This window comes from Neophocaena asiaeorientalis, unplaced genomic scaffold, assembly GCF_003031525.2.
Source record: "Neophocaena asiaeorientalis asiaeorientalis breed wild unplaced genomic scaffold, Neophocaena_asiaeorientalis_V1.1 scaffold46, whole genome shotgun sequence".
In the NCBI taxonomy this organism is placed as follows: domain Eukaryota; kingdom Metazoa; phylum Chordata; class Mammalia; order Artiodactyla; family Phocoenidae; genus Neophocaena; species Neophocaena asiaeorientalis.
The window spans coordinates 5,991,515-6,017,384 of record NW_020175393.1 but is presented as its reverse complement, the minus strand read 5'-3'; the positions used below and the strand labels follow the sequence as shown (position 1 = coordinate 6,017,384).

The 25,870-nt window shown below is 37.7% G+C and overlaps 1 protein-coding gene and 1 pseudogene across 1 annotated transcript in view; both read right to left on the bottom strand.

The window, feature by feature from the left end:
* DNAH8 (dynein axonemal heavy chain 8) overlaps positions 1-25,870 on the bottom strand; it is a 318,214-nt gene that overhangs the window by 266,576 nt on the left and 25,768 nt on the right. The window contains exons 9-17 of the mRNA XM_024766073.1: positions 23,989-24,102; positions 20,242-20,349; positions 17,783-17,884; positions 12,050-12,196; positions 7,181-7,378; positions 4,991-5,067; positions 3,558-3,657; positions 1,917-2,036; positions 373-508 (exon numbers count right to left, since the gene is read on the bottom strand). Of these exons, the coding sequence (XP_024621841.1) occupies positions 373-508; positions 1,917-2,036; positions 3,558-3,657; positions 4,991-5,067; positions 7,181-7,378; positions 12,050-12,196; positions 17,783-17,884; positions 20,242-20,349; positions 23,989-24,102 (1,102 nt within the window). The remainder of the gene's footprint in view (positions 1-372; positions 509-1,916; positions 2,037-3,557; positions 3,658-4,990; positions 5,068-7,180; positions 7,379-12,049; positions 12,197-17,782; positions 17,885-20,241; positions 20,350-23,988; positions 24,103-25,870) is intronic.
* LOC112413815 (dnaJ homolog subfamily C member 2 pseudogene) lies at positions 14,933-16,641 on the bottom strand (annotated as a pseudogene).

Genomic DNA, 25,870 nt, shown 5'->3' with positions numbered 1-25,870 from the left:
AGACAAGCAAGCTGCAATTCCTTTTCCTCTGATTAGGACCGTGATTTGAATCTATAGCATGATAAAACTGGATATAAAACCTTCCCCAGTATATGGAGAAATATCAATAAGGAGTCTTGTTATTTACTTTTAAATACTGTTTTTCAGGATAAAGTCATAATCTTAGTATATCAACTTTAAGCTCATGACAATTTCTGCTTATAAAATCAGAATATTATTAACTGTAAAGAAATAAATAATTGTATCCTCCCCAAAGCTAAATTTAACCATCATACAGTTATATAAAAAAGATGTAAAAATTCTCCAGAACCACAAACTCATTCAAAATCTCCTAACACCCGCTCTGTAGTGTCACTGCAGTCTTACACATACCATACTGTAACTGCGAGATCTCTTTGATCCAGGCTGTATGATAGACCACCTCAAATTCCACCAGAACGTAGGAAATCTTATTATACTGACGAATGACAGCTTTGCCTTCCGCACTTGACAAAATGTCCGAGTTTTTCTGTTTTTTAAGGGAAAAACAAAGATTTATTTTTAAAAGTCTGCTGATTGTTTTCTTACCCAAACCGTAAAGCTATTTACATTTTAAATGACATCAAATAATGATACTACCCATTTAGATTTTACCTCAGACAAAAATCAGAGATGAGGAAGGCCAGACAAGCTACAGATGGAAGTAGGGAAACCTGATCAGTAGAAAGGGGAAACTGGAAAAGGAAATAAAGGATTTAAAAAGAGAGGTCTCTAGGCCTACGGCCGGTCCGAGGCACTGAAAGTCTCCACCTCCAGTGCTCTGTTCTCTCCCTACTTTTCTGGGCAAGATACAATGAACTGATCTTCCTTGAACTGTGAATATCAGGGCAAATTCCTAAATTCAGCACCAAAAAAAGAAGTAAGTATAGATTCCCTCCCTCCCTCCCTCTCCCTCCCTCCTCTCCAAATTAAAAAAAAAAAAAAAAACTAAATGTATATCAAAGAACAGAAACCAAATTTCTTTATGAAGAAATTGAACATTTTTTTGTTTTGATTCACACATTATCAAAAACAGGACAATCTCTGCTCTGTCACTATAAAGTCAATAAACAATTGAGTCCCCATCCTGGCCTCTTGTCTAAGGTCATCGTTTTAATTTTTTTTAATATTGAGAACAATAAAATAAATGATAGCAGCCAAACGGAAACAACAAAAACTTAATATTTGATAATGCTTAAATAATAAAATTATTTGCAGGACTGTTGTTTTGTAGCTATTTTGTTCCACGTTTAGGCCTAAGACATAACACCAGGCAAACCAACTCTGCTTTGCTACTCTGTCTTTTTAAAAAACAAAGCAAATGAAGCAAAGCAAACAGAAAACAACAACAACAAAAAAAAAAAAAGAGAGAGAGAAAACAAACTGGCAATTTCAGAATGCCAACAAGGCTTAAGACTATCCTGGTGTTTTTCAGAAATCTAATAGTCTTAAGGACACAGAGGATGAATGTACTCTATTATACTCTGCTCTTGGTCTCAGTTCAATACACAGGAATATACTCTGAATGCATCCTAGCCTTCAATAATGTGTATCAGTGACCTATCCGTCCACATATAGAAGTAAGTTTCAGTACTAGGCCTGTGTTCTATTATTTTCAAAACAATTATTTTACAAAAGAGAGTGTCCTGTTTATTAAGCGTCATAAATTTTTAAGATTCGTCCCCTTAGAGATTAACTATAATTAAATGGGATTATCTACCAAACATGAAAGAAATAGCTTAGTCTCTCTCAAGCATATTTGTAAACTAAATTTCCTTTGCCCAGTAAAAGAATTAGCTCTAGCTACTTTACTGGACACAAATGTTACAGGATAAAATATATTTCTTGTATTAAAAACCACCATGATCCACATACTGTAAATTTAACTATTGGCTTACAAAAAAATAGTTGATGGGCTCACTTATCCGGTGATAGAGCTGCCTCACCCAAAGGATCTTTCCTGCTATAGGGGGCATGTTGCGAGCCAGAGGTGGGTCATCTTTTTGAGAATGATAAAGCTGTAATTAAAGGTCTGGCATTAATGTTTGAAATTCAATACAATGGAAAAGGCAAAAATATATACAGCTATATTTGTATTGATGTTTTACCATTATTCACATGTTTTATACACAAGAGGTAGTCAATAAATACGTAAATGCACTCCAGAGATATCAACCTGAGGCTCAAAAACTATGATGATTACAATATACGACACTTAATTCTCTCTTAACCCTTACTTCCCATTACATGCATACTTTTTTTCTGCCTTTTATCCCCAATTTTAAGGATGTATTCAAAAGCTGGAGCTTGGGGTTGACATACACACACTACTATACATAAAATACATAACTAATAAGAACCTGCTGTACAGCACAGGGAACTCTACTCAGTACTCTGTAGTGGCCTATATGGGAAGAGAATCAAGAAAAAAAAGGAGTGGACATATGTATAACTGTTTCACTTTGCTGTACACCTGAAACTAATACAACATTGTAAATCAACTATACCCCAATAAAAAAAATTTTTTTAAGTAAAATTTAAAAAGAAATGAGGAAGAAGGTGGTCTTCTCCCCCTCCCAACTTTTCCTTTAATTATAAAACTTAGTTGCCCACTAAGTTCTCTGTGTGCAGCACCCTCCGACCCGCCGACTTGTAAGCCTCACAAGCGTCCTATTCTAATAAATCACTTCTTTTATTTTTTATAAATTTATTTATTTTATTTTTGGCTGTGTTGGGTCTTCGTTGCTGCGTGCGGGCTTTCTCTAGTGGCGGTGAGCGGGGGCTACTCTTCGTTGTGGTGTGCGGGCTTCTCATTGCAGTGGCTTCTCTTGTTGCGGAGCACGGGCTCTAGGCGCGCGGGCTTCAGTAGTTGTGGCATGTGGGCTCAGTAGTTGTGGTTCACGGACTCTAGAGCACAGGCTCAGTAGCTGTGGCACACAGGCTTAGTTGCATGCATGGTCCGTGGCATGTGGGATCTTCCCGGACCAGGGCTCGAACCCATGTCCCCTGCATTGGCAGGCGGATTCTTAACCACCGCACCACAAGGGATGCTCTAATAAATCACTTCTTGTATTTAAAAAAATTAAAAAATAAAGCAGGAGCACACAGCTACATTATATCTGTCATAATATTCTCCAGAGCCCATATTTTGATACCCAAAAATATTAACTTAAACGGGCTTTCCCATGCATACATGAATGCTGTCATAAAAAGACAGTTCTTAAGAGCAAAGGCATGTGATCTGGTTGTCCAGGGACACACACTGTCAGCACCTTCTCCCATAGAAAGAGGAGCATCAAAGATACTCAGCAGGGCTTCCCTGGTGGCGTAGTGGTTGAGAGTCCGCCTGCCGATGCAGGGGACATGGGTTCATGTCCAAACAACAGGGAAGCCCCTAAAAAAAAAAAAAAAAAAAAAAATACTCAGCAATGAGAGGATTTGTCTGATAAGCTTGGCACAAGATAATGATGGCAAATACTTCCAGCATATTTTTTCTTTTTGTACTGAAGTACCATTCTATTTATAAATATGATACTTGCCTTCTTAATAGCTTCAAGTTCAGCCACATAATACTGAAGAATAAGCCCAATGGTGTGGTTTATTTCTAATTGAAGACAGGGAATGTTCAGTTTTTGGAATCTAAAAGCAATTGAGGGTGAATAATTTAAAAATAAATGAGAAACACACTTAAGAATTGTTGCAATCCTAAAAATCCATTTACTCATTTGACAGATATTCACACCAGGCCTCATGCATTGCCCTAGGTTACAGTGATGGACAAGACAGGTGTGGTTCCAGCCCTCTTGGAGCCAATGATTACCTTACGGAAAAGGCAGAGATCGGTCAGGAGTGACATAAATAATTATTTAAATTACAAGGGTGCCAGAAATGCATGTAACAGGGGAACCCAGCCAAGTCTGGGAAGTCAAGAAAGACTTCCTTGAAAAAGTGACATCTGAACTCAGATTAAAAAGATGAGTGGGGAAAAAAAAAGATGAGTGGGGAGCTGGCTTAGCAAAGATGGAGGGGAGCTCAATGAATGTCCCCTTGCCAATATTACTGCTCACGTCATCCCAAATCGGCATAATGATATAATGATTTTGTCAGCCAAATGTCACTTCCACTAAGAGACTAAGTTAGGCATAGGAAATACTAGAACCATAACTTCCTGATAATAAAATGAGTTAACACCAGCATACCATAGGTAAAAAGAGAGAGACAGAGACAGAGAAATTGCCAAGAAAATGGTACTGCCATCTGTTTGTACAGTACTGTCACTCATCAAAATCATTATATGTCTGTTTCAACTCTTATGATGGTCTCATGAGGTAAGGTTTCACAGGTATGATCCAGCATTAGAGAGATGGGAAAGTCAGACCCAAACCCAAAGTCAGACCCAAACCCAGATCCACTGGCTCTCAGGGCAGAATTTCAAAACGGTCCCTAACATGCATAGTGAGCCCTTCCTGAGCTGCAAGAAAACGGCTTCTGGTCTAGCCCATCCTTCTAATCCAGGCTTTCCTGCCCTTTAGGGGAGCACCGCTGTCAGGACTAGAAGGAAAGGCAGCTACATAAGCACTCAGGAGGGAAAACAGAAAGTTTGGGGACCTACTATTCTTAGATAATTTCACTGTTAGAAATCCTTTCAGTATGCAGAATTAAACATTATTTGTTCCCTTTCCAATAACACTTACGAAATTAACCTTAACATATTACATAGCTGGGGGAAAATGTGAAATCATTTCCTTATTGAAAGATTTTCCGCTACCAAAAAATGCAATGAAAAATGAAAATGAAAAATATCATACTATATTTCAATTTTCACCAGTCTATTTAATGGTAATTGGGAGATTACTGTTTATAAGTTTTAAAGTTTACATAGGAGAGATTTCCAAAATTTTTTTGAAATTGTTATTTTCAGCTCTAAAGTTATCCCACCTAGAAACTATACTGCTTAACGCATTATAAATACCTTTGAAGCAGCTGAAGAGCCTGCTGAGAAGACAAAATTTTTCCAAAAGTACTGTTCATGAATGCCTGTATCTGTACCTGAAATGCAACATTAATGTTTGAATGATCTTTTGAGTTAAGGAAAAGATTAGTTTTGTTTAACAACAATGAATGATTCTCCTACAGAATCAAAATACGAGCCTCAAATACATCTACCATCTAAGCATCTAGAACTGCACTGTCTGGTATGGTGGCCACTGGCCACATGTTTCTACTGAGCACTTAAAATGTCACTACTTCTAAGTGAGATGTGCTATAAATGTAAAATACACACAAAACTTCAAAGACAGTATGAAAATAAGAATATCTCATAATGGTTTTTATTAGTGATATGTTAAAATAATATTTTGAATATGTTGGGTTGAATAAAGTATATCATTAAAAGTAACATCACCTACTTCTTTTTACTTTTATGCACGTGGCTACTAAAAAATTAAAATTATATATGTGGTTTGCATTTGCGGCTCATTATTTATTGGATGTTGACCTAGAGAATTTATCCAAGGAGTGAAAGTCCCTTACAAAGTCCATTTTTGGGGGAGATTTAGGATTTCTTAGCATGTCGGTAGAGCAGTGTAGTGACACTACAGACACCCAGGGTGAACAGGTGTCATTTTCTGACACGGCCGCTCTCAGAAACCTCTTTGCCACACTAAGGAGGGATAAGAAACCGAAAATGTTCTTCCAAGACTCCCACCATCCGGAACAGTGAACTCCAAACTCCTGGTGCCCAAGTGATGGAACTGAAGCACTCCGCAAATTACTTTCACTTATAGATTATATTGGTACTGTCTACAAGTACATACTACACCCATTAATCAAACATTGTAAAAGGAAGAAAAGTTAAAACACTGGCATATCTTTTTAGATACTAAAAACTTAATATGGCCTCTAAATTTACTGAAAGCTAAACTTGTATCCAAGACCACAGTAAAGGCTTTATAACATATAATCTTATTAATGAATCATAAAAATAATTTAAGCAATAAGTTTTTTAAAAAACACAAATTCCCACTGCTATCAAGATATAACTCCCAAAACCAAACACTAGAAGTAAAAAGTAAAATATGTCTCCCTATCAGAGTCTAACTTTCAAAAACTGAAAGGAAACCTGTGTCAAAAAGAAAAAGTGTTGTTGCTAGAATTTTAGGATCTTTTAAATTTATATTGCCCAAATTACATACAATATAGTTTTTAGAGAGTCTTTAAAAAAAAATAAATGAGAGGGCTTCCCTGGTGGCGCAGTTGTTGGGAGTCCGCCTGCCGATGCAGGGGACGCGGGTTCATGCCCCAGTCCGGGAGGATCCCGCGTGCCACAGGGCGGCTGGGCCCGTGAGCCGTGGCCGCTGAGCCTACGCGTCCGGGGCCTGTGCTCCGCGGCGGGAGAGGCCACAACAGTGAGAGGCCCGCGTACCACAAAAAAAAAGTAAAATAAATGAGAAAAAATATATCATCTTCCTCACCTTCTTGGCAAGGATTTAAGACTCAGGAAGTGGGCAGGGTATATTCTTGTCCCTCTCTGTGTCTCCAAGACATTCTGCAGCAAAGAGGAGACTATTCCCTGGGGCTACACCTAGGTTAACAGTTTTCAGTAAGAGAGTAACTGAAGTCATATTAGCCCAAAAGGTGAGAAAGAAACCTGTTACAGTCTCATCCCTCTGGTGTCCCTTCAGCTATGACAGACAGGAGGAGGGTCTCTTCAGAGTCATCCTCTAAGCTGCAGAGAGAATGTGGCCATAAAGCACAGTGCCAAGGGAAGAGTGTTCCATCGTCCTAACCTGCTCTCAAATCTTCTCACACTGAACAAGGAACAAGGCCTACGAATTCTCTCTTACACAGGACAAGTGACACTAGTCCTTGGCACAACAAAAATCGAATATATTTTTTAATACACATTAAAAATAAACCCAGCTACAATAAGCCCTTTGGGCTTCTGGTTAGTTACTGATATCTTTTATTGAATAAGCTCATTTTTCATTAAAAAAAAAAAAAAAAGAAAACATTTTGTGGGCTGGTAAGAAAATTATTCATGCTGGCAAATATTTCTGATCAATTTGCAAGAGTAATTTGTAATAAATAGTAAATATGTGAATTTCAGTACTATTGATTACATTTCAGCTTTACTAAATCAAAAGTGTGTATAATTACTTACCTCTAAAGCCTTGATTTTTGCCGTGAAATCTAAGAAATCCATGTCAAATTCTGTCCTTCTTGGATCCAAAATATCATACTGCTTTTTCTTAACCCCTTGATATATATTTTTGAATTTTATTGCCATAATGTCTATTCCCTCTATGGGAGAATTGCTCAAGGCTGAATATGTTTGCACAGTAGTTATCATTTCTGTAATCTTAAAAAGAAAAGTGTTACTTTAGTTTAAAAGTTAGAAATTAGCACCCTTCCCTAGAATTAACTCTTAATGAATCAATGATTTTTAAAAAACAAGCCAGTAAACAGGCTTTAGAATCATTTAAGGTAAAACCAACCAGAGGAGAGAAAACAGAAGACAAATTTCTGTTCCAGTCATTACTACTCTTAGACTATTTAAGACAGAGGATGTTCTGCCATAAGTAGAGAGAGTTTAGAGCCTTTCTCAGAATCTGATCACCTTGTCTTCCAAGAGGAGGTGGGGTGGTGAGGGACAGTGAGTAAAAGGCCTTGCAGAGGTCTAAATAGTTTCAGCATTTTGTTCTTGAGAATGTTCTGAAAATCGTTTCACTGGATCACTGGATTCAAAAGTGTTACCATCTTTCTGGCCCTCACCATAGTTCTGATATGTAACACTAGCATAATTCCACATTCAGGCAAAGGAAAGGTCACACAATCCTGAAAGATGACCGTAGTCACTTCTGACCCCTAAAGAACCCCGGAAAATCCTCACAATGAACTTTATTTCAGAAACAGCTGGCTCCATCTCAATGTACCAACACCACCTACTTCACCAAAAAAAAAATCTTTCATGTCCACAGGCTACTCAGTTCCTTAATATTCATCAAAATGATTCCCCATTTTGATTCCTGCTCTGGAAAACAATGCTCAAAGCTTCCCACTCCTTCGCTTCTCTCCCACAAATGTTCAGGGTGAGAAGAAAACTAAAGACAGAGCTCTGGGAAACCAAATTCATCAATATTGAGAAACCAAAATTCACCAAAATTTACATGGCAGAACAGAAACAAGGGATATTATACACGATTCTGGTTCTTTAGGGCAGACTAACACTCAATGCACCAAGTCTCCACCTACCAAAAAAGATGCGTTTCAGGCACCCTAAGCTGACACACTAGCACTTTCCTCCTCACTTGTTCCTTAAAGATCCCCAACATCTCTGCCCAACTCTGAGGTCCTGGTTCTCCAACCCCAAGCTCAATCCTGTCTGTCCTTTGACTTTCATACTTGGTCATCCTGACATCTGAATCTGAGCTTTCCCTAACAGGCTCTGGCTTAGCCTGCCCTTCTGTCTCTCCTCTTCAACTATTTAAGAGCTCATAGGTGGGGTCCCACAGTGGTCCCTGCTGTGCCCCACTCAGCAGGGGAAGCCCACCAAGGCCATTCAGTAACCACCTCTAAAGGATTATAAAAATTCTGGCCACATTTCCAGGTAACTATTATGCCCCACCTTTAAGAATCTGGACACCAACATCTACCAGTTACACCTGGGAGAGTTGCCAGTCAGCCGAGAAATTCTTAGCACAGGGGAGTTGGAATAACCTAGCAACCAGGATGCACTTCAAGTAAGGTCCCTAGGGAGTGCTGCGCTGGCTCTGACTGCTGAGCCTCTGTGGCATGAAGTTGTATCCTTACGACTACAGGCAGGGCTTCTCCAGAGGTAAGGCGAGGGAGTAGCTAATGTAGCTGGCCATTATTACCCACTCCCTCTAGCATCAGGAATGCTTGGGCTGCTGCTTTACAGATGGATGTTCATTATGCCCAGCATTAGACCTGCCACCAAAGATCTTTACTGCACACGGGCTAATAATTAAGGTCCAGCCTGGAAACTCTACCAAATGTAAAACTGCACCCAAGTTAGCAAGGGCCCCCGCTCCTGGAAAAATTAACAGTAACCAGGACTCACCTCCAGGTTTACATTCTGATGGTTTCAGAAATGTTAAACATTTCTGTAGAACAGGTCCTGACCAACGGGGCTTATTATTCATTTGATCCATGTCAATATCATTCTAAATTGGACATTTTTCCCCAAGAAATCCTCACTGTTCACAAAACAGCCTCACACAACATCTTCCCAGATGTGGCACCAAAAGCACAAGCAACAAAAGAAATACTTGATAAATTGGACTTCAACAAAATTTAAAACTTCCTGCTTCAAGGAATTCCCTGGCGGTCCAGTGGGCAAGACTCTGCCCTCCCAATGCAGGGGGCCCAGGTTCGATCCCTGGTCGAGGAACTAGATCCCACATGTATGCCACAACTAAGAAGTCCATATGCTGCAACTAAGAGCCAGCATGCAGCAACGAAGATCCCACGGGCCGCAACTAAGACTCAGTGCAGCCAAAATAAACAAATAAATAAATAAATATTGAAGCAAAACAAAACAAAACATCCTGCTTCAAAGAACACAAGAAAGTGAAAAGATGACCTGTAGAAAGAGAGAAAATATTTGAAAATCATATCTGATAAGGGACTTAAGACCCAGAATATATAAAGAACTCTTAGAAACTGAAATACGAAAACACAAATAACTCAATTTAAAACGTGCAAAGAATTTAAATAGAAATTTCTCCAAAGAAGAAATACAGATGGACAATAAGCATTTAAAAAGATGCTCAACATGGGCTCCCCTGGTGGCGCAGTGGTTGAGAGTCCGCCTGCCGATGCAGGGGACACGGGTTCGTGCCCCGGTCCGGGAAGATCCCACATGCCACGGAGCGGCTGGGCCCGTGAGCCATGGCTGCTGAGCCTGCGCGTCCGGAGCCTGTGCTCCGCAACGGGAGAGGCCACGACAGTGAGAGGCCCGCGTACCACAAAAAAAAAAAAAAAAAAAAAAAAAAAAAGATGCTCAACACCATTAGTCATCAGGGAAATGCAAATCAAAATTACAATGAGATGTCACTTCACACCCACTAGGATGGCTAAATTCAAAAAGACAGACAATAAGTGTTACAAGGATGCAGAGAAATTGGAACCCTCATACATTGCTTCTGAGACTACAAAATGATGCAACTACTTGGAAAAACAGTTTGGCACTTCCTCAATAAAGGTAAACATGGAGTTATTATCTGACCCAGCAATTCCAATCCTATGCATATACTCAAAAGAAATGACAACATATGTTCACACAAAAACACATATATATATATCCATAGCAGCATTAGTCATAATAGCCAAAAAGTAGGAAAAACCAAATGTCCACCAACAAATGAATGGATAAGTAAAATATGGTATATCCAAATGATGGAATATTATTCAGCAATAAAAAGGAATACTACAACATAGATGAACCTTGAAAATACTATACTAAGTGAAAGAAGACAGTCACAAAAGACCACATATTATATGATTCCATTTATATGAAATGTCGAGAATAGGCAAATCTATAGAAACAGAAAGTAGATTAGCAGGTGCTTAGGGCTGGGTAGAGGGGAGAATGGGGTATCACTGCTAATGGGCACAGGGTTTCTTTTAGTGGAAATGAAAATGTTCTAAAATTAGATGGTGGTATGGTTGCAGAATCCTGTGAATATATTGGAAAACATTGACTTGTACACTTTAAATGAATACATTATATGGTTTGTGAATTGTATCTCAGTTAAGCTGCTAAAGAAACAAACAAAAAACAGCCCCACTCAGTAACTTGGTTTTGTTCATCACCCATATTTTCCTCTGCTGGCATGTACAGGAAATGCCCTTCAACTTGTGAAATGCCCCCCACCAATTTCCAACAAACGACAAGCAGACTCCTGTTATTAGGACTTAGGGAGTTGGCAGAACGGTGGGGCCATGGGGAGGGTGGTACCTAGATGATATCTTTGTAGGCTTTGCAAAGGTTGATTCGAAGAAGCCTCTGATATGGGCTGCCCTGTATCCCCTGGAAAAACATCACTCCTCTCCAGCCAGTCCTAATCAATGAATGAATCAAAAGTGCTGAAGGGCTTCCCTGGTGGCGCAGTGGTTGAGAGTCCGCCTGCCAATGCAGGGGACACGGGTTCGTGCCCCGGTCCGGGAAGACCCTACATGCCGCAGAGCGGCTGGACCCGTGAGCCTTGGTCGCTGAGCCTGAGCGTCCAGAGCCTGTGCTCCGCAACGGGAGAGGCCGCAACAGTGAGAGGCCTGCGTACCGCAAAAAAAAAAAAAAAAGTGTGCTGAAGTTTCTAACCCATATCCGCCCAGCAAAGACATTGCCCATACAATCTCTATGTTTAGACCATATATATGGCCTAGTAAGAGAAGGTGCTCACACATCCAGATATGACACAACTACTGGGTTCTGCCAGATACTGCAGATATGTCACCTCACACCTTTTCTCAGCCTGATACAATGGTTAAGAGCAGAGGCTTTAAGTTCAAGCTCTATAGGTAAAGATAGAATTGAGGTCTCAAGAGAAGTGAAAGTCTGCAATAGCTTTTGTGAGACGGGCAGAAGATAGTAATTAGGAATGAAAAAATAAGTTATAATAAAATGCAGTAGGGCTTCCCTGGTGGCGCAGTGGTTGAGAGTCCGCCTGCCAATGCAGGGGACGCGGGTTCGTGCCCCGGTCCGGGAAGATTCCACATGCCGCGGAGTGGCTGGGCCCGCGAGCCACGGCCGCTGAGCCTGCGTGTCTGGAGCCTGTGCTCCGCAACAGGAGGGGCCACAACAGTGAGAGGCCCGGGTAAGGGAAAAAAAATTAAAAAATAAAATAAATAAAATAAAATAAAATGCAGTAATCTATGAGTAATAGTGGATGAGTCAGATCAATAGTAAGACAAGAGATCTGGAAAAATAATTCTCAGTGATGCTACATAAAGTATGAAATAACTGGAAAGGTACGGTTGGTAGTAGCAACTGTGGCTGCACGACGCTTACCTTCTCCAGTCTTTTGCAGAAAGCTTCAAATTTACCAAATATATACATTTCTGAAACCTCAAAAGATTTTTCCCCTGAGGATTCTAAAATCTGTTTCCTTGTTTTGTGAAAAGATGTCTGATATTCCTTGAATAGAAAAATGCAGTCCTATGAGAGATTTAAAAGGGGTATAGTACATAGTGAGACACTTGTTTATGAGTGAAAAATTCAAAAATTCTATCCTCACACAAAATTGATCACATCAACCCCTCAAATAGGGGCTGCCGCTGTTAACATTAAAAATTCAAGTTCTCTGCCCACACATTGAAAGGCCTATGAAAATCAATAGTTTCTTTTTTCTGTTTTACAATATAGTCTCATCTTCTTTATCCTCAATATTTCCCCTTAACTCTTATCCTTATCAAAGTTACCACATACACTATTTGTTGTCATGTTTTCATGGCTAATCAGAGCTCCCAGGAGGCCAAAAACTATGTATCAATTCTATTTTCAATTATCTATCTAGTCAGTTGGCATCTTTTAATCAGCATTATTCACATACAGGTATAAAAAACATAAAGACTGTGCAATACTGATTTATCATCCAACTGTCATTTCTCCATGAGAAGATCATAAAGTCTTTGATGGGTGCATTGCTGAAATCCTAATATTTGACTACAGCTATACGAGGTCAGTTCAACCAGGCTAAAAAAAGAGGACATTGTGGACTTCCCTGGTGGCGCAGTGGTTGAGAGTCCACCTGCCGATGCAGGGGACGTGGGTTCGTGCCCTGGTCCGGGAGGATCCCACATGCCGCGGAGCGGCTGGGCCCGTGAGCCATGGCCGCTGGGCCTGCACGTCCGGAGCCTGTGCTCCGCGGCAGGAGAGGCCACAACAGTGAGAGGCCCGCGTACCACAAAAAAAAAAAGAGGACATTGTCACTAGGTTCCAGCAGTAGGAACTCACTGTCATGTCCAGCTAACCAAACCATCTTAAAAAAAAATAATGTTAAACTTTTTCAAAGCCACCAATGGTCAGTCAAATCTTTAACATAATGCCAGCTCCCTGGTTCTGACTCTTCCAGCTCCCTCTTCACTCTATAAGGACCTTTGTGCTTACGTTGGTCCCACTTAGATAATCCAGGATAATCTCTCCATCCTTAATTCCTCCTGTAACCTTAATTCCCCCTTGACATTTAATATAATATATTCACAAATTCCGGGGATTAGGATGTGGACATCTTTATTCTGCCTACCTCAGCCACTAAATCAGAATTTCTGTGAGTGAGACTCAGGAATCCATACTTTCAACCAGTTGCCCCGGTGATTCCTATAAACATTCAAGCTTATATAACTAGTCTCATACCTACTTCTAGCTATGATACACCTCCCCACCTCTCAATCTCTAAAACAGAATCATTACTCTCTTCGAGGTCACTGATTATTTTTCACTTATTAAACAAAAGTTTAGGGACTTCCCTGGTGGTCCAGTGGTTAAGACTCCAGGCTCCCAATGCAGGGGACCCGGGTTTGATCCCTAGTCAAGGAACTAGATCCTGCATGCTGCAACTAAAAAAATCCAGCATGCCACAATGAAGATCTCGCATGTGCCAATAAAGATGCCAGCGCAGCCAAATAAATAAATAAATATTTTAAAAAAAGAAAGTTTCTTGGTGCCTACCATATGTTAGGAACTCCTTGAGATGCTAGGAGTACAGATAAGATCCCTACCCTCCTGGAATATGCCATCTAATAGGAATTACTTTCTATTACTTCTTCTTCACCAACCAATTCCTTCCTGTTGGACAGATAACATCCTGAATAACAATTCTTCTCATTGCTTCCTCCAACTCATCTGAAAATTATTCCCCGAAACTATACAATAAAAGTATCCTGAAAAAATTTCAGATGTAGTAGAAAGCAAGTTAAACTAGAATACAGAAAACCAAGCTTTCATTTCTAATCCAGTAAGTAAATGGCTAGTGACTTGAAGCATATTAAAACAATTATGAGAATAAATTGCTAAGTTCTATGTCAAGAGTCCTGGTTTCTGCCAATTGGACAATTTGGGGGGAATGGTTTCTCACTCCCACTCCCAAAATTAACCCTGGAGAAACTATAGAGGGAAACATGGAATCCAGCAAATAACAATAACAACGAAAACAGAAGTGATAAACTCCTGGGAGGAGGTTGGGTTGTTCTGAATCTGAGGATTGAGTGAGCAGGAATGATTAAGAAAACAGAGAAGATAAGTAATATTGTTAATGAATAAGGGGACATATTACATAACAAGGCAAAGATTAGTAAGAAAATATTATCAACATTATGCCAATAAATTACAAATTTTAGAAAAATTGAAGAAATTCCTCAAAAATATAAACTTACAAAAACTGTCTCAAGAAGAAATAGAAAGAAGTCAAATAACTAGTTTTTTTAAATGAAGCAATATGTATTTATAAAACATATATATAAGGGATTAATATCTAGAATATATAAAGAATTCCTCCAACTCAACAAAAACAGAACCCACTTCAAAAATGAGTAAAGGATTTGAATAGACATGTCTCCAAAGAAGATATATAAATGGCCAATAAGCACATGAAAAGATGCTCAACCATCACTAGCCATTAGGGACATGCAAATCAAAACACAATAAGATACCGTTTAGTATGCATTAGGATACCTATTACCAGAAAATAACAAGTATTGGCACGGTGTGGAGAAACTGGAACTCTTGTGCATTGTTGGTGAGAATGTGAAATGGAAGAGCTGCTAGGGAAAACAGTTTGGTGGTTCCACAAAAAGTTAAAAACAGAACTGCCATATGATCCAGCAATTTCACTTCTAGGTATATACCCAAAATAATTGAAAGCAGAGACTCAAAGAGATCATTAAACAGCAATGTTCATAGCAGCATTATTCGCAATAGTCGGAAGGTGGTAACAATCCAAATGTCTATCAAAAGATGAATGAATAAACAAAATGTGGTATATCCATACAATGGGATATTACTCAGCCATAACGAAATGAAATTCTGATACACGCTACATCTTTCAGGTATATTTACTGGATACATTTTCAAAGCTCATTCCAAAAGCTTCTGTGCTTCTGTTGTCAAGAGGTGAAATCTGCACATGGATTTTCAAATTGTTCTGAGGTGTTATATTGACAGTTTGAGGCTCTACTCCACACAGTATGTCGTCTTTCTGATGAGGGCCAAGTTTTGGGAGACGGTTCTTTGCCAATAAAATCTTTGGCAGTTCTTTTGACTTCCAGAAGTAGAATGTGTGTTCATGTACTTGGCAATAACTTCCCATCTTGAATTTGTCCCAGCAAGAAAGAGGCTCACAGTTTTAATTAGCAATTGCAGATCAATTCTCTTCTGACAAATTTTTACTGCCATTTCCACCTTCAACAGTTGATGTCTCTGCATTCTTAGATACTTGGCACATACAAGCCTCAATTTCCTCTTTCTCTTTTCTAATTTGCTCATTAATTTCTTCTGTTTTGGCAGAGCAGCAATTCCTGTTTCTTTTGTAGGTGATGCGAATGTTTCATTTAAGTACAGTAAGCTTGCAAGTTCAAGCCTATCGCAAAGTTTTTCCACTTCTTCCATCATTTTAACTGGCTTTATCTCATCATCAGGAAAGTAATTCCAGGTCCTCCATGAACTTTGAAGTTTTTGCTACCTTTCTCTTTTCTTATATAATTGACATATAACATTATATTAGTTTCAGGCGTACAACATAATGATTTGATATTGCCTTTCCCTCTTAATGGCTTTTTTTCCTGGTTATCCTTTTTCTTCTTTGCCAGTAATGCCTTTTGTCTAACTTCCTCTTTCTCCTTACCTATCCAAGCAGCTCCTAATTCACCTCATCTCTGCTTTTCTTTAGCTTCTTCCTTCTTCAATTTTCCTGCAGCTTTTGCTTTTTCCTCTGCTTCTTTCTTGGCTTTTTCTTTTTCTTTGAATTTTTAAAATCCTTGCATCACAGTTATATGCATTATCAACTAACATTCAGTTCATTTTTTCTTTGTGCCCTTGTTGCTCTGTTCTGCTTTTCAATCTCTCTCCTTTCATCAGGACATTCTGCTTTTTTTTCCTTCATTTAAATAAGAAAAATTCTCTCCAATAATAAAAATTATGCCAGCAGGAATAAAATGCCTCTGCATCGTCAAATGATTAATTCATATCACCAAGTTTAGGAACTTTTTCTTTTTTACCACCTGTAATGCATTTCAAACACTTGGGAAAACACTTAGAAGAAATTGTCCTTTGCTTCACTTTTCTAAGGAACTGAGTTATCAAAAGTAAGATCTACACTGTTAATTTCTCCTCTTTTCACTGACACAGACATTTCATAAGTTTTAGTTATGCAAGTGAAGTTGTCATTATCTCCTTCTTTAACTGATTCACCAGCTGCTTTTGGTATTGTTCAGAACCACTGCTTTATGTGCTGCTTTGGTCTCTCTGTGCATAACTTTGTATTTTACATGAACAAATCCAAGAACTGCATAATGATTCTGGTTCTTCCAGTCGTTGAGATCAAGGGTTTTCAGGAAGAGAAACTATCCTAACTGCAATTCCTCATCTTCTGTTTCATTTAAGTACATCTTCTGTTTCCTCTGACAACTCTTTCTTACCCTCCAGTTCCAGAGGACAGAGAGTGGTGATGAGAGTGCTCAGGGCCAACCCTGCAAGCACAGCAGTTCACATCCTAGGTGGAGGGCACTGAGCATCCTTTCTTGCTCTACTGCAACAGTCCCAGCCTCCCACCTAGGCTCTACAAAGCCCAGGAACCAGCACATGAAGACAGCCAATAACCACTTCCAGATGGAGACTTGCTGGTATGGCCATTTCTTTCAGACTTTCAAAATAACAGATCGCTTTGATTTTCTACAAACTCTTCTAGAGGCTAGAAAAGAGGGAAGTACTTCCTTCCCCTCCTCCAGTCGTACTTATTCTGAGACCTTAGTGCCAGAAACACTAACAAGGACACTATGAGAAAGGAAAAATTACAGGCTATCTCTCTCATGAATATAGTTGCAAAAAACCCGAAAGAAAATTGTAGCAAAGTGAATTTAAGAATGTTTTTAAAAAGATAATTACACCATGAACAAGTTGAGTTTATCCTAGGGATATTAGAATAGTTTCATTTTAGAAAACCTAAAAATGTCATCTATAACATTAATAGATTGAGGAGAAAAATCTTATAAGCTCCTCAAAAAATATGTGCTGAAAAATTTTTTCCAAACCCATTCATAACTTTTAATAATATCTCCTAGTACTAAAACTAGGAATAAAACTTCCTTGAATCTAATCAATGATGTATTAAAGCATCAAACTAAATGGGGAAATGTTAGAAGCATTTTCTTCCAAAAGAAGATCAGAATCAGATGCCAACTATTACCAGGTCTATTTAAGGATGCATGGCAATCCTAACCAATGCAAAAAGGCAAGAAAATGAAATTAACAGGGGCTGGAGTAAAAGATGGGGGCCAGAGCATATGAAATGGCACATGCGAGGTGTCTGGTACAGGCAGCCATGGACAAGATGAGGATTAAATTATGCCCTAACAGGAGCACTAAGCATAAAGGGAGGTAGATAATTTTAATGAAGTTCTTTTTATATGCTCATGCTACTCTGTACCATGTTTTTTCAAAGTTAACATGCTTTGTCAATGAAAAAAGTAAGCGAAAGTGGGCCAGATGGTAAAAGCTTTACTTTATGAAAATAAAAATACTTATACAAACCTGAATTTTCTTTAGTACAACTGGTATTTCCTGATCCCATACATGGTTAGTTCCCCCATCAGAAATATATGCTTTACATGCTGTCACCATTTGATTTGTTACCTAAAATAAATATAAGTCCAGAATAACTATAGGTAGAGAAAGAAATAAAATTTAAGTTTTTTAAATCATAAAAATATGATAAATAGAAACCTTATGGAATGAATTAATTACAGAATATAAAAAACAAAGAAATATACATTCCAGGTAAAACAAAGAAAACCCAAAGTCACATTTACCTACTGTATTTAAGTCTACGTCACTGAGGCCATCAATTTCAAAGTCAACTATATTTTCTCTTTGTCTAGTTCTCCTCTAATTAGGTCTTGATCCAGTCCAACTGTGATTCTTCTCCATCCTTCAACATGCAAACTAAATATTAAGTTAACCACCTCTCACATCCCCCAAAATAAAGAAGGAAAAAAAAAAAAGCAAGACAGCCATTTAAATGGTCTGGAAGTTAAACCAAGATGGCAGGCTGACACACAGAAATTTTGGAGAATTCCTAAAATATGGAAATCACACAGTACCAAATCTACAGAGAAAAAAAAAAGACTAGAGAAAGCCAGAACCCGGTTCTGGAGAAGGTTACTTGAAGGTAGAACAGTTATGGAAGTTTTTCAAGATGGGAGACAATGTGAGGTAACCCTCAGTTGTAACCCTGAACACCGAATTTAGAGCAACTTGTACAGCAGGCAACAGTGACATATGCTGAAAGGACAAAGCTATGAGTGTGGACCACAGTCTTCGAGAAGTGTGGCCCAGGTAGCTACAGCACTCCCAGGAGGACATATCAGAGGAAAAGCTATTCTCACACCCCTCCAAACAGTAAGTTATACTCCTTACTCACAAGAGACAGACAAAATAAACAGAACAGGGAGGCAAATCAGCAGTCTCAAACACAAAGATGGGCAGACAACCAAGAATCACCAAGCAACTGAAGAAAACAAACATGGTAACAGAAGCATTAAATTCAACAAAGAGAGAAAATACAGAAAAGATATATGTAAAATCTTTTAAAATATTTTTTATTAACTAAGTTTATAAGAAAGATATGAGAGGATTTTTACATCATGAAAGAAAAGAACTTGGAAATTGAATTTTTTTTTTGATGCACCAACCAGCAATTGGGACATAAATGAACAGTCAATGAGTGAGCTGAAAGGTCAAAGGACAAAGATGGACCCCCCCAAAAAAAAAAGTTAAGGAACAAGGATTTTAGATTCAAGGGGAGAGAATAAATTGAATAGGTGGATAAGAAATAATCAGAGGTAAACAGGAAAACTTCCCAGGAATAAAGAGAGAGGAAAGTCTTGGGAATGAAACAACCCAGCAAGTATAGAACAAGATAAAGGTAAAAAGAACCACATCACTTTGAAATTTTAGAAGTTCAAGAATGAAGAAAAAATCCTACAAGCTTCCTGGGAGAATAAAATAGGTTTCCCACAAAGGAAAAAAAATCAGATTAGCATCAAATTTCTTATCAACAATTGTAGATAGTATACAACAGTATCTTTACAGTTCCAGGAAAAAATTATATTGAATTTAAGAATCTCAAACTAACATTTGAGTGGTAAGACAAAATGAAGTGATTTTCAGACATGCAGGAATTCAGGGGGTTCACCACAGAACTACTGAAGAATTTTTTTCAGCAAAATAAATAATAAATCCAAGGCAGAGGAAGATGTGGAAATCACAAAACAGCGGTGATCAAAAATGCTAGCAATACTTAGATTTTAGTCTGATCACTTGTTGATTCGTACACTGAAAACACAGTAACAATAATATGGAAGTAGAAATCTCAATGTGGAACATGTAGCAAGGAGGAAGACAAGTGACAGGGAAGAATCCTAAGGTTTTTGCCTTGCTTGGGACATAGACAATGATTAAATCTATTCTTTGATCTAAAAGAAAGTTGAAATGTGACTGTTATGTTCTGCTTGAATCAGTTATAAGTAAATTCTACTCCTGTGTTTCTTGGATGATTTTTCCAATTATTTAAAATAATTAATCATATGGCACTAAATGGGAAGATTTTACATAAACCACAATGTGGGTGGGAGTAGCTAAAGAAGCATTATTTTTCCCTTGATCATTATGTAGAGTCCTTCTTTGTTTCTTGTAACAGTCTAGGCACAATTCTTAGCTCTTATGCAAAACTATTTGGAACAAATAAATTAGAAAATCATCAGTTACTTTTAAACAAAAAACCTGGGGGTTTACCTCTGACAAGCAGAAAGATCCTCTTCAATTAAATACAACTGACTCCAGGCATGCCTTTCTTTTCTCTTCCACAAAGTATGAAAATACAGAACTCTGAGAGGCACCCGAAGTTCCCAATTCCCTTCCCTGGCTCAGAGGGCAAGCACTGTTAACCTTTTCACAGGGTTACAATGTGATTTCTTCCCTTGGAAACTTACCTTGATAAACAATGAGGTCATTCTCTCCGAAGTATTATAGTACCTTGACACACTGTGAATCATTTTGATGGCATTTATCAAATTTTGTATCCCATGTGCCATGGAAACCTAAAATTGAAATATATTAAGCATACATTTATATTTTTAATAACCCCTATCCTATAATATTCAAAGCTCTAAACATACATAAAACAGTGTAACATTTTAATCTTAAAAGTCAAATTTTACTAAAAGCAATGTGGTATCCTTGACTGGATACTGAAACAGAGAAAGGACATGAGTTTTGACAAATGTACCAAGGTCATGCAAGATGTTAACAGGAGAAATTAGATGAAAAGAATTCTGTACGATCACGGCAACTTTTCTGTACATGTAAACTTAAAATTTTATTTAAAGATAAAATATTGGAGGTGAAAGTGATTTTAAGTATTAATAGCTCAACTTGCTCTTTTTAAGGATGAAGAAACTGATATCTTAAAGGGTAAAGTGACTAATGTATGGCCAGAAAGCTAATTAGAAACAGAGTTCAGACTAGAACTCATTTCCTCATTATTCAACTCAATTCACCTTTCAGCAAACCTACTAAGTACCACGAAGTTCTAAGAATACTGGGAGAATTCCAAATATAAAGAAACTATCCTGGAGGAGGTCAAGGCAGGGTGGAAACGACACATACAAAGAAGTGAAATAAGTAGAACAGCCTAGAGCCATCAAGTAGAACAGCCTAGAGCAAAGCAGAGCAAGTACATCCGAGATATCAAACCATTGCTAATGTATATTGAATGATTACTATACGCCAGGCACTAGGGGAAGAGCTTCACATATTATCTTAATTTATGTTGACAATGACCATTTTTTAAAATATTTATTTGTCTATTTGGTTGCACTGGGTCTTAGTTGCAGCATGCATGTGGGATCTAGTTCCCTGACCAGGCATCGAACCCCAGCCCCCTGCATGGGGAGCGTGGAGTCTTATCCACTGCACCACCAGGGAAGTCCCAACAATGACCATTTAAGGCAGGTTTGATTTCATCAGATCTAAAACATCACTGATTGTAAGACTGTACCACTGCTTTACAGTCTACTGAAGAAGGGGAAAAAAATGCTCAAGATGGGGAGTCTAACTCCTACAAAAAACTAAGCCACCAAACTATGCATGAAATTAACAAGCCATGGAGAAAAAGACAGGAATAAAGCCTACCTGTCCCAATCCTGCTCCTTGGGGGAGGGATGGAAAATAAACTATCCTGAGAATTTGTTCCACAAGCTGGTGCTCGCTCACTGTAGTCTGAATTCACACCCATGGTACCAAAAACAAAACAAACATTAGTTCTTTCCTTCCCCCGCAAGGAAAGAACTAATAATCTCAGATGGTGTCAAGTCACGTTCACAATGATTCATAAAACCTGACTGACTGTAAGTTGTGCTCTGAATACAGAGATGTTAAAATGTGAAAGAAAAGTCTTAGAATCTATAAAATAAAGTGTTATGATTATCCCATTTTGCAAATGAGAAAATAGAGATGTAGAGAAGTTAAGTACCTTGTCCAAGGTCCTAGAGCTGTAGCATAACCACAGCTATGTGCCCGAGATTTTGAGATCCTGCTTTTAACCTTGATGTAAATCATAAATCACTATGGAAGAACAACAGAAGGTCAATGGCCTTCCCACCCTCAAGGAGCTAGACTTTTAATTGCTAGGACAATTTAAAATCTATAAAAAGATTTTTTAATAGTGGTGGAATAAATAAGCCAGGAAGAACAACTACTTTTGAGTGTACTGTATGTCCTAGTTATGAGGTGTAACCATGACATAATGAAATCAATTTTAGGTGGCTTATGGAAATTAGTATCGTCACTTTGTAGTTAACCCTGTATGTCAGAATTCATATTATACGTGTTATCTGTAGACCAAAAAGATTCTAATAAAAATATGCCTAGAAGGAGTCCCTTCCAGCCTCAATAAGGCAACTCTACAAAGAATGAAAAAGGCCTGGGGACAGTATCAAATGGGCCCACCAGGGAAATACCCTTCATCTGAATTTTAAACATCATTATTTATAATAGTAGCTCCTTGAGCGCACAGTTCTTATCTATATATAGTGTTGGCACATTTTATGCATAAAATATATTAGTCGATATGCCAACAGCACAATATCAAGATGATAAAATGAAACACAAAATTCATAAAATTTTATCAACAAGAAATGGAAGCATGAGTCCTCTACACTTTTCCTGCTCAACTGACAGTTACAAACTAAACAGCAGCTTCTGGTTTATTTTAAGGAGAATAAAGAAAATGAGAAAAAAAGAACTTTTGAATCTACAGAAATAGTTGGTATATGAGGGAGAAGAAATTATAAGACTTAATACTAACAGTACTTCTCTAATTTCAAAAGCTAATGTTAGAAACATTCCTACATCAGAGAATGTAAAAAGCTCAATGATAACAATAATAATAAAGTACATGCATTGATAGAGGATTGAACAAAGTTTTTTAAATTACTAGGATGAAAAGAACTAAAACCAAAACTAAAAGATTTGAAAATTATATGAATTTAAATAAGTCTTTTGAATCAAGAAGTTGAAATTAGTATACCTTAAAATTTACAGGTCTTGGTAACAGCAAAAAGCATTATATCTTTCTTCCAAGTTTACTTTTTATAGTGAAAAGCTTTAAATATATTTTTAAAAGTACAGAGATGTTATAATATTCATATACTTTCTCTTTTTTGCATGTTTATTTTATTTATACAATCTTTAAAGGGTATGTATTCTTTTATTATGTTGAGGTACACTCCTTCTATACTCAATTTATTGAGAGCTTTTATCATGAAAGGGTGTTGTATTTTGTCAAATGCTTTTTCTGCATCTATTGAAATAATCATATGATTTTTATCTTTCATTCTATTAATGTGGTGTATCACATTTATCCATTTGCATATGTTGAACCATCTTTGCATCCCAGGAATAAATCCCCCTTGATCTTAGTGTGTGATCCTTTTAATGTGCCGTGGAATTTGGCTTGCCACTGTTTGTTGAGCATTTCTGCATCTATATTCATCAGGAATATTGACCTGTAATTTTATTTTCTTGAGGTGTTCTTCTCTGGCTTTGGTATCAGCGTAATGCTAGTTGGACACTTTCTTTTGCTCACTCCTGGGTCACTCACTCTAGGGGAAGCGAGTTGTCCTGTGCAAAGGCCCATGTGGTGTGCGATAGAAGTGGACTCTCCCCAGTCAGCCTCCCCTTCAGAAGAGACCACATCCCAAGACAGCAGCTTGACTGCAGCCTCATGAGAGACCCTGAAGCAGAGGTACTCAGCTACGCCGTCCCTGAATTCCTGACCTACAAAAACTGTGATATAATAAGTGCTTACTGTTTTAAGCCACTCGGTTCTGGGGTAATTTGTTATGAAGCAATGAATAACTAATATATTTGTCTTGCTCAATTCACAAATCAGGTCATAGTTATGATAATGCTATATATTTAAATGTAGGTTAAAATAATAAAAATAGTTTATAATTCATTACAGATATATAATAGGAAAAGATATCTTTTAAATAACTTATTTCAATATGTTTTACCCAATACACACACATTAAATTCATTTTATGCGCTAATTTTTATTTTATTTTTTTTAACATCTTTATTGGAGTATAATTGCTTTACAATGGTGTGTTAGTTTCTGCTTTATAACAAAGTGTATGCACTAATTTTTTAAACTACACTTTAAAAAGAATACTTACTAGATCACAGTTATAGAGAGGCTGACATACTTTTTCTAGAGTGTACAAATATCTGACATTATCTTTTGATTCATTTGCTGTATCTGTGATTCTTGCATCCAAATCACGCCAATTCTAAGAAAAGAAAGTATAAGAGTCCTATGAAACATCCAAATATATCACTGTGCTACGGTTTAATCATGAAATTCAAGCTGTCTTCCCTAATCATACATATACTAAAAGAGTAGATACTTAAATGTGATTGATATATCTTTTTCTTATATTATTTAAGACTTAAAGTTATTATAAAAACCTTAAGTGACTTACTAAAACTGAAGGCTCATTCTGTTTGTAATTAACATTCTATCTGTTGGCTTAAACCAGACCTGCTTCTACCTGGAGTGACTTTTCTAGGTTAGAAAAGTGACATTACATTATTCTGGGTCTTCAGGAAAGAAAATATTCCATCAGCAAAGTGTATTTTTCACGTCCAGAAATAATGTGCAGAGATGTTCAGGGACCATGGCGGTTTGCCTCATCCACCATACATAACAATTGATTAATAGCCATAGTAATAAAGGACTACTAGAATCAGAACAAAACAGTATCTGAAACTTGCTGAATGAGGGAAAGATATAAACAAACAATTCTCAGGAGAATAAATGCAAATAGCAAACAAACGTTAAAAGATGCCCAACTTCATTATTAATAAGGAAAAGGCAAAATACAACAAGCCATTTTCCACATGTTGGACAGGGAAACAAAAATTTTTAACTGATAATAAGTATTAACAAAGTTGTGGAGTATACACCCTAGGGAAATACTTGCTTGTAGGCATGTAGAGGCTTTAACTGTAGTAATGTTTGTGAACACATAGAAAAGGAACAATTTTGCTCAAAAAGTTAAACACATTGAGCCAGAAATTCCACTTCCAGGTATATACAAGAAAAATGACAACATATGTCCACACAAGAACGTGTACAAGGGGCTTCCCTGGTGGCGCAGTGGTTGAGAGTCCGCCTGCCGACGCAGGGGACACGGGTTTGTGCCCCGGTCCGGGAAGATCCCACATGCCGTGGAGCGGCTGGGTCCGTGAGCCATGGCCGCTGGGCCTGCACGTCCGGAGCCTGTGCTCCGTGGTGGGAGAGGCCACGGCAGTGAGAGGCCCGCGTACCGCAAAAAAAAAAAGAATGTGTACAAGAATGTTCACAGCAGCATTATTCATAATAGCCAAAAAATAGAGATAATGCAAATATCCATAAACTGATAAACAAAATGTGGTGTTATCTATAAAATGGAACATTATTCAGCTGTGAAAAGGAATGATTACTGATACATACTACAACATGGATAAACCTTGAAAACACCAAGTGAAAGAAACCAGTAACAAAAGACCACATATTATATGATTCCATTTATATGAAATGTCCAAAACAAGCAAATCTATAGAGATAAAAAGTGGATTGGTGGTTACTTAGGGCTAGAATGAGGGGAAGGAGACAGAGGGAGATGGGAGGTGATAGCTAAAGAGTACAGGGTTTCTTTTTGAGGTGATAAAATGTTCTAAAATTGATTGTGGTGATGGTTGCACAACTCTGTGAATGTACTAAAAACCACTGAATTTTGCTCCTTAAATGGCAGAAATGAGTAATATGTGAATTATATCTCAAGACTGTTAAAAAAAGAAAGGAAACAATTTATCTAAAAACAAGAAAATGATTAAATAAAACCTGATGCATTAACATTATAGAAAACGAAATAGCCTGATCTGATAGGTATAACTCTCCAAGATATGCTGTTGGGGGGACCAGGGAGTTAAAGAAAAATAGAGTATGATGATGCCATGTAATTTTAAAAATTTAGAAACACAAAACAAATATATATATATATATATATATATTTT